This window comes from Pleurodeles waltl, chromosome 7 (genome assembly GCF_031143425.1).
Source record: "Pleurodeles waltl isolate 20211129_DDA chromosome 7, aPleWal1.hap1.20221129, whole genome shotgun sequence".
NCBI classification, from domain to species: domain Eukaryota; kingdom Metazoa; phylum Chordata; class Amphibia; order Caudata; family Salamandridae; genus Pleurodeles; species Pleurodeles waltl.
Genome location: NC_090446.1, coordinates 1,267,757,081 through 1,267,766,510, shown reverse-complemented (window position 1 = coordinate 1,267,766,510; position 9,430 = coordinate 1,267,757,081). Strand labels below are relative to the sequence as shown.

General features: G+C 42.7%; 1 protein-coding gene across 6 annotated transcripts in view; it reads left to right on the top strand.

The window, feature by feature from the left end:
- The first annotated feature begins 393 nt into the window (after nt 1–393).
- Nucleotides 394–9,430, top strand: part of LOC138246155 (zinc finger protein 514-like) — a 105,340-nt gene continuing 96,303 nt past the window's right edge. For 5 of the 6 annotated variants that reach the window (XR_011194233.1, XR_011194232.1, XM_069200442.1 and 2 more), the window contains exon 1: nt 394–679. Coding sequence is in view for 4 of the 6 variants with exons in the window: in XM_069200442.1 (XP_069056543.1) it covers nt 605–679 (75 nt within the window). In the remaining 2 variants the exon portion in view is untranslated. The remainder of the gene's footprint in view (nt 680–9,430) is intronic. The other variant, XM_069200441.1, reaches the window with a different exon arrangement.

Here is a 9,430-nt window from a genome sequence, read left to right as displayed (position 1 = left end):
CAAAAGTTAGCAGAGGAAATAGCTTGCCAACTGTCTCTTTAATGCCCGAGTGGTTTAAGGCGCCATGGGACACCACAAGCAGCTAGTTGCTGTGTGGCGGAGCGGAGGCCGAGTGTAATTCGAACAAAAGCCCTTTGATTTCTCACCAACACGGCATTCTTTGTATGTGCCTCTAGTGTAGTCTCAGGTCGCACCGTAACCCAGTGAAACTGACCCAACGAAAACAGACGAGACAAAAATCCATGCGTCTAATAGGAGCAGTCGGGCATTTCCGGAGCAAATCAAAAGCCGAAGACATAACAGCCAATGAGCGATAAGTACTCGCGTAGCCAACCCATGACAAGAGTTCCACCAACGAATCAAACATTACATATCCTTCCACCACGAAGGAGTGTTCTTACGACGTGATTGGCTTTAAGGAGCTGAGTGAGTATCATTAACTCTGGCCCTTGTATCCTTAATTATGGGAAGAGTAATGATGGCAAAAAACGCGTCTCAGTTTTAAGATCTGGGGTGCCCAAGAAAATTGTAAGGCAACAGCAGCAATAGGAATGGACACGAAGAGGCTAATCCTTTATGCGCTTCGGAATCCGTGCGCTGGTTGATGACATCATTGAAGTTATTTGGTTCTCGGGAGCCAAGAGAGCAAACCAGGCGCACAAGGATCATGGAGCTGCAGGTAAATGAATGACCCAAATGTATAGGGTGCGTCATTACTGTTTTGTGAGACTAGAAAAGGTGAGGAAACTTGCACTTAAGACAGTGCTTTAAACTGGAAAAATACGCGCAGGTACTCACTAGTGGTGTAGCTGGGCTAGGGCTAGAATGACTTCTATTATAGTTGCATCACATATCAAAACACATGAGAAATGACTGTAAATAAACAAACATTAATTCATTACACCAAATACAAGCCAAACGCGATGATGTGTTAATATTTCCTTGTTTTGTAATATTTACTGGTTTTTAATATCGTACTGTTAATTGCTGTTCGGCACAATATGATATATTTTCGAGCAAGGGAGTAGTCAGAAAATGAAAACACCCCCACTTCGAACCAAAGTTCTTTTGGAACCAAGCAAACGAAGCAAGTCATCACGACCTTTCCTAGAAGAGATCTCTTGTCTTTCCATTGATCTGTCCATGCATCGTACCATTCACTCTCTGATATCCACCATTTAACCTTTACATTCTGTTGTCTTTTCAGTCTTTCACCATTCTGTCTGTCCACCCTTAAATATATCCAAACCTGTCAATTCATCCTTTTTACTTATCTATCTCTTTATCGACCCTTTCACTCATCCATCCATTAACTCTTTCACTCCTTCGTTCCATCCACCCTTTCACTCCATCTATCCAGCCTCTCAGCGGCGGTCTGCATTTTCCTGTAGAGGAGTATATTGTCCTTTGTGTCCCCATTCCCTGCATGTTTCAGCTGGTGTCTTTAATGCTCAGAATGAATGTGGTAATAGACTGTTGTGTGTGGAGTGGAAGCTAGGAAATAGGAACATCATCCCTGCCAACATTTGTGCAGAGGAATGTGGGAGATAAAAAAAAAAGTAATCAGAGCATGTATTCCCCCCCATTGACCTCCATTGGACGAGAGCCCATTTCAATCGGGAGACTGCCAGCGGGAGTCTCCCGCCTATATCGGGTCTAGGCATGTGTAGAACATTTGTGAGGAGGATTGCAGTTCTGAAAGGACCTACCTGCGTGGACACGCTGTTGGTTAGATCAGTGTTCCCCGAACTGTGGGTTGCGATCCATTGGTGTCTCTTGAACCAGTTTTAGGTGGGTCGCAATAGTCCAGGCAATAAATAAATACCAGGGCTCGCAAATAAAAGATGCCTTTAAATCTTGTTCTTATGTCACATTTGCTCTGTGTTAACAGACAGAGGTCACAAGTCAGTTTTTCTTACAATTAATTTTCCTTCTTACTGCAGAGTTCCAGGACTTTGTAAGGTGAACTGTGTGACCTGCTGCTTAGAATGTAAAATTAAAGGATATAGAGCAGAGGTCTTCAAACTGGTGGGTGGGCCTCTCTAGGGGAGGCTGAAGTGATCCCAGGGGGGGCCCCAGACTCTGGCCAAAATAATATACAGATAACAGGCCTTTGTTTTAAGCAGAAGCATGTTATTGCAGTTTTAAAAAGGTAACAGTACTTAACTGCAATGTTTAAATAGGTTTCAACATATTTAAAGATTGCCATGTTTATAAAATAATTGTGAAAAATTCTGTTTTTTATTTTTCAACTGGGGCGTGGCTTTTCAACATTTAAATGGATAAGTCAACTGTGCAAACATTTCAAAATATATTTCAGTAGTTGTGAGAGCCCTTTTTTATATTTCTGTGTGATGAAAAAATATTTTAATAGGATGAACACAAATCAGAATACTTTACATGTTGATGTGCACAGGCTATGTTTTCTGAAACCCAATTTTCACAGATTGTTAATACACTATATAGTTTTATCAGTAAAACTGCAAGTTAGTGGAGAGGTTTTTGGACATGTCTTGAAAAGTTACTGTGTGTAGATGACAATATGTTACCACATCATGGTTTAGTAATATATTTGTTAAAATTGAGTGTTTAAACAAACTGAGAAACACTCCTGCCCTCATGGCAATGTTGTTAGTAAACTAAAAGAAGTCCTCGGTTGTGTGGGCTAGACCTCATGGGTATGTGGGCTAGATTCTTGTGATGCACGAAGCAAAATGTAGTCTACTTAATCAAACAAAAGTTTTTTGTTGCACTGCAGAAATGCTGAGCTCACATATTTGAAGGTACAACCATATGTCAGAATTAAGAAAAAGGCGACTCTAAACTATTTGCCTAGGATCACACAACATGAGAACCGTTTGAGGGGGGACAATTCCATGACCTTTGACACCTGACATGGCCATATTCGGAGTTACCATTGTGATGGTATCCCCGCACTCACGAAGTCCGGGGAATTGGCCCTGGACAACGTGGGGTCACATCTGCTAGTGCAAGTGTGCCCTCACACAAAGTAACTTTGCACCTGGCCTTCAGTAAATGAAGGTTAGACATATAGGTGATTTATATGTTACTTAAGTGCAGTGAAAATGTCTGTGAAATAGTGTGTGACCTATTTCACTCAGGCCGCAGTGACAGTCCTGAAAAAAAGGTTGTGTGAGCTCCTTATGGCAGCATTTCTTTTGCCACCCATAAGGATCTCCTGGAACCCCAGTGCCCTGGGTACCTAGGTACCATATACTAGGACTTATAAGGGGGGCACAGTGTGCCAATTGGAAAATGGAGTCACTAAACTATACTGACAAATTTGGTAAGTAGAGAGAGCATAAGCACTGGAGTTCTGGTTATGATAGCAGGATCCCAGTGAGACAGGCAAAACATACTGACAAACAGGCAGAACTTGGGGGTAACATGCCAAGAAACTTGGTACTTTCCTACACTGACACACCCACTCAGAGACTCATGCACCCATTCACAGACCCACACAGACACTCATTCATCCACTCACAGACCCACACCTACTCAGAGGCACTCTCACACCAAGACACCCTCTCACACCTTCTCTTCCACCCAAACAGACACTCTCACACCCACATAGACTTTGCTGCTGATTCAGTACTGCTAGTTGCTGTTGTTAAAGAAGCACATTAGTAAGCATTTGCTGCTAAATAGGCAATTTAGCTATCAGTTGCTCATGCTACTGCATCTTTCCCAGTCAATGCTGCAGTGTTAGCACCTTGGACACTACAGTAGAAAGTCATCAGTTAGTACAATGGGGCTGATTTGGGGTCTTCTTTAGTTTTTGGACAATGGGATACTCCCTCAAAAAGTGGTGGATAGCTCCTCTGCCATATTACAGGTGCTATAGGCAATAATACAGCAGACCCGATACCTTCAACATATGTGATGGAGTAATCCAGCTGCCAAACTCATTAAGGTCTTACTATCTTTTCATGTAGCTCCTTCAATTAAACCCCATTCTTTCTCACTTTAGAGTGCATCAATAAGCAATATTTAATCTTTACATGCCACGTGGGGATTGGAGGCCTTTTTTTTTTAAAGCCAGAATTTGTTTACTTGAAAATTTGTTTTAGGTGTCGAAATCCATTGCTAGCCCATGCTTCTCTTCAGCTAACTGTCCCTTGCTCACTCGTGATTCTGTCATCTGTTCCCCATCTGTGAAGTTTTATCTCTGCTATTAATGTTGTCGCTGCCTAGCTTTTTCTTGATCCGTGTGATTTTCCCAATTGATGGTCTCCGCACTGAGAGCATCATTGCTGGAGCTGTGGTAATGGAACATGGCCGAAAGGAAGGAAGTAAGTGCTGCAAGCTCTGTGTTCTAATCAGCATCCTCCTGCATCCAGGCCTGAAATGGGGGCCCCATAATCCTAGGGATACTTACGAATAAAGAAAGAGCGCTCTGCTGCTGCGATGAAGGGAGTCACTGACTCAATCAGCATGGCAATGGGGGTGTGGTCATGGGGCCATACCTTCCAGTGCTTGTCCAGAGATTCACTTAGGGAAACTGCTACTTCCCATCTTGGGGTCGCACTTGTTGTGCCATCTCTATTGCCAGATGTTGAGGGTATCTGCATGGCCTCCGGTGGCCCAGGTAAGGCATGAAGCGTTTCCTAACCCCTAACGCCATTGCCACTCCCACCCTGGGACTGTGTCATTAGCCCGGTTCCCTGGTGTGGGAGCTGGCTTCTCTGGTCATATGGCCGGAATTACTTGAGTGCCTGTAGGAGCAGACACTCACAAGCCCCCTCCTACTGCCGCCTTCTTGGTGCATGCAGCAGGAATGGCTGCTGCTGATAGCCTGGATCATGGGTTCCTGATTTGGGTACTCCACGGGGACCTGGAGGCATGAGGTGGTTTGTGATGCCTGCCCAACGTCTAGTGGAGCTGTGGCCTGGTGGGCCATTCCTCTTTTGGCCCTTGGACAATGGAAGTAGGAGACCTCTGAGGGCCTTGACTGCGACCGTGGTGTGGATGCACCCCTCAGATCAGGGATGCTCCCTGAAGCAGAGGAGTTTGGCGTTCTCCTCACCCTTTTTGTCTTATTCCTCATTTGGTATGCTGTTGCCTCTTTGATGGGGGCGAGGGCTTGGGTCATGGGGTCCTAGTATGTGCAAGCAGTGCATAATGCCCAGCACCTGACTCCGTGTGAGGCCTATACAGAGGATTCTGTGACCTGGCTAACAATATGTAAGACAACTTAGGCCTCTTATGATACTGTTGAAGGTGCACCACTGATATACTAACCAGGACTGTCAGCCAGCCTGGCCCCTGGCTATTCAGTAGGGCAATACTGGACTAGACACTGCATTGTAGTGTGACATAGATGTGCATCTGCACCCTGTTGCACTTCCTTGCGCTGCTGACTCAGCGGTGTCCAGGGGACTTTGGCTCAATATACTCAACATGGTAAAAGATATGGCGACATGGTCCACTCAGCCAACCTAGATGGATCGGTTTGCATTTAGTTCTGAGAGGGCTGTACGAATAGCTTTATCCACTCTGGATGTGCCGGAGCTCTTCAGGGATGCCAACGAACAATCTGGACACACCCTAGAGACTAAGATAGATGTTATCTCACTGGTAGTCAATCGTCTGAGAATTGACATAAGAAAGGTCAGCAAGAGATGGCTTCAAACTGAGAACACAGTATTGGTGTTGAAATTCTGGGTGTCACACCTACAGAACACTGTACGATCTTTATCCAAATTCCTCACTCACTTAAACAAGAGTGTAGGATGTGGTGCAGGAGGCCTGAAGATGTGCTTTAAGATTTGTGTGACTCCCAAAAGGAATAGGGTGCAACACCGCGAGAAGTTCATAGATAATTGGATTGCGGTTATCCAGAGGACATCTGGGATAGGTTGGATAAACTGACTCTGAAATAGTACCATCAGGGTTTGTACAGTGAAGGCGATAAATCTCGTAAGTTGTTAGCCTCGATTCTGAAGTGAAAGTCTGAAGTTACTCATATCAGTAAATAATATCCTGATGGCACAGTAGACTCGACTCAGGTGGTAATCAGCAGGATACTGGGTGCCTTCTTGCAGAACACCTACAGAAGCACTAGGCCGATATCGCCAACAGCGCTTACTTGTTAATTAGATAACCTTGATCTTCCACAGGTTCCAGGCCCTTTCCAAGAGGATTTCGAGGCAGAAATCACCACTGAAATGTTGAGAGACATCATGCATGTGATGCCAAAGGGCAAAACGCTGGGGGTGATGGCTTCCCAGTAGAATTATAGCATTTGGATTGAAATGTTTGCTTGATGGGGGCTCTTCGGGGTCTTTCCTTGAATTACTTATCCTGGGGAGCCATTTACGCATGGAATACCCTTATTTTGTATGTCAGACTGGACAAATCTGGGCGAGAATCACAAAACATATTCTGAAGCACCCACCCTTTGCGAGCAGGCACACTGAAAGATTTATACCCGGTAGAAGCCTTCCAAGATGCACAGGACTTTTGGGGTGGGCCCTGGCCAGTTCTACAATGTGCCATGCTGGCTGGGACAGCCAGGAAGATTTGGTCTAGGTTTCTCAATGGCCCTTCATCCTCGTGGCTTCTTGGAACCATCCTGCACCTGGGATCAGGCCGTCATATAGTTACTTCAATGTAAAAAGCCATGAAAGAGACAAGTCCAAATCGAAGGTTACTCTAGCCTTCGGAAATTGATGTTGGGGATCAACTTAGCAAAAGGGTCTAGGAAGTGGCTTGTGCCCAGATGAAAGAGGTTTCATGCTATGCACAACTCAAATTAATCATTTAAAAATGTTTGTACATAACAAATGTCACACTGTGCAAGATGTATCCTGGTAGGTCAGTCACATGTTTAAAGTGCGGTATGGATGAGGCCTCCTTCCTACACCAGTTATGGTTCTGTATTATGATTGCTACGTTCTGGACAGAGGTAACTGGTAGACTGATTGGGTGTAGTCACAGCGATATCTGTAGAACTCGTTCTAAAACAATGTTTGTTTGGTTTTATTGAAAAACCCAAGCAAGCAAAAATGCAATATAAGTTTCTTCAACTAATGTTGGTGTTGGCATGAAGACCTATAGTGATAGGCTGGATTGGTAGAAGGGGCCCAAGCACAACACTGTGGGTCAGGGACAGGCTAGAGTGTGCGTTGGCCAAGGAAATACATATTAAATTATCCAGAAGGGATGAAAAGGTGGTGGATGATCTAGAAATATAGACGGAGATAATAAATCCGTGGCGGTCAGTGGCCCTGGGACACTGTTCGCATCTGGGAACTGTTCTCAGTTGAGAATGTATAGTCATGGCATGTTGAGGGCACTGGACGTCCATGGGCTATCTTTTTTTCTCTCCTGGTATGAAAGTATGAAAGTGTGCCAGTACCGACTTATATATGGCATTGTTGAGAAGAGTATGCTCTGATGTATATGTTCATGTCTTATGTATGCCCTGTAGGTGCGGTTGACGTTTTTAATTTATGCCAAATGAGGGGTGAGACACTGTGACTTGTGTAATGGATACCTTTCGTTTTCATGGAAACTATTATATATATATATATATATATATATATATATATATATATATATATATATATATTTTTTTTTTTTTTTTTTAAAGACCGTCATTGCTTACACTTTATCCTTCTCTTGGAACCTGTTACCTCCTTCTCATTACAGTGGTGCCTAGTTGTATACTAGAATTGTAGGTGAGCAGTAGCTGAAAGTCTAACAATCGTGAATCAACAAATAAGAATGATAGTACCATCACAGTCCTGGTAAGGAACATTATCTACGGATGATAAACCACCTTATGTCCTGACACATCACTGTTTGGTTTCACAAACTGGATGCAAGAATTTCAGTGTAATTGGGGGTACATTCTGTTGGTACAGTCTGAAACTAACATATCAGAGTTGTTTATCCCAAATTGAAATTAATAATCTTGATTATTTTTTTTGTCGGTTTAGTATAACTCTGAATCTATACAAGAATTGATCTTTTCACCCTACCTGAACAGCAATAATAAATTCCTTGCTAGCCAAGATAAATGTCTGAAAGATTGCTTTGTATTGCTGAGTGTCGATGTTATGGCCTACATTTTTGGTTATTGGTGTTTTGTTACATACAGATCAAGGTACAGTAAAGGGCGATCATTGTTATATTACCTTCCAATGTGATTGCAGTTGTTTATGTCGACATTTAGGATGCTGTTAAAAAATTAGCACCTTGGACAGCAGGTGCTTCAGCTGTTTCTGCTCCTTTCAAAGCAGTGTCTTTGGATAAAGGTAGATAATGGCTAGTGGTTGCTGTTCGTTACCATTTTAGGGCGTGGTTGCTGCTAATTCTGAAATGCTGTTGTCACAGGTATTTCATATTTTTATTGTTCTTGTTCAGAACAATATCAGAATAGTATCAGTGTTCACTTTTCTGGACTGTGAGCATTTTTAATGACGTGCAGATTATTTTTCATCTTTTCACTGTTGAACAAAATTGACAAGTAGTGCTGAAGAATCACAGGTAATACCGCCAATGCAGACAGGATTTCATTGTGACACCTCTACCTAGGATAATATTTTGATCCTGATAACATGAGCTAAGCGTTCCAGAGTAAGGATCCAACATGCAATCTAATTCTGTGTTTTTGATCTAAGCTCTGATTTTGATTTTATCAGTCATAATTGTTATTGCACTTAGATTGATCAGAAGCTAACAAGGGACTATTAATCTTTTTTTATTTAACCACACTGACATGTGAGTTAGGATGCCATTGGATGGTAAGTACTATTTTCCAACAATGTTGTGTTGGTCCCATTTTAATATATGTCATACACCCTTCAAGAATTTCTATTAGTAGTGTGTCCTGATGGGCTGCCTAAAAGTGCAATGTTGAACTCTCAATGGCCTTTAGAGTTTGATATAAGTGGATATGTACAATGAAAAGGACTTAATTGGTGTCACTCTAACAAACACCAATCTAGTGGTGTTTGGGAGGAAATATACTATAATAAACAGCATCAGTTGTACAAAGGAATATCAATAGTTGGACGTTTGGCTGTCCTTCATCTTGAAATGGTGTCGTCAGTAAGAGTATCTTAAGGTAAGAGCCAGGTGAGGTTTGCTGTGGTCCATTAACTTACATGGGCTTCAATATTTTACAACTTTTGAGTCTTCACTTAAATTGTTTTTGTTGCTAGTGAGTTTCAGGGATTATGTGCCAGCCTATAGTCGCCTCAGTGTGAGTCTTTGTTTTGAGAGAAGATACTTTTAGCCACGTTTAATCTATTTACCTGTTTATTATATGAGGAAAAAGTGGGCGAATGAGTGACTGGGTCAATGAGTAGGTCTCTGAGGGAGTGCATTGATGAGCCAGGGTGGAAATATATGATTAAGGAAGTGGAAGAAAGTTCATGATAATGTGAGACAGAGCAAATTA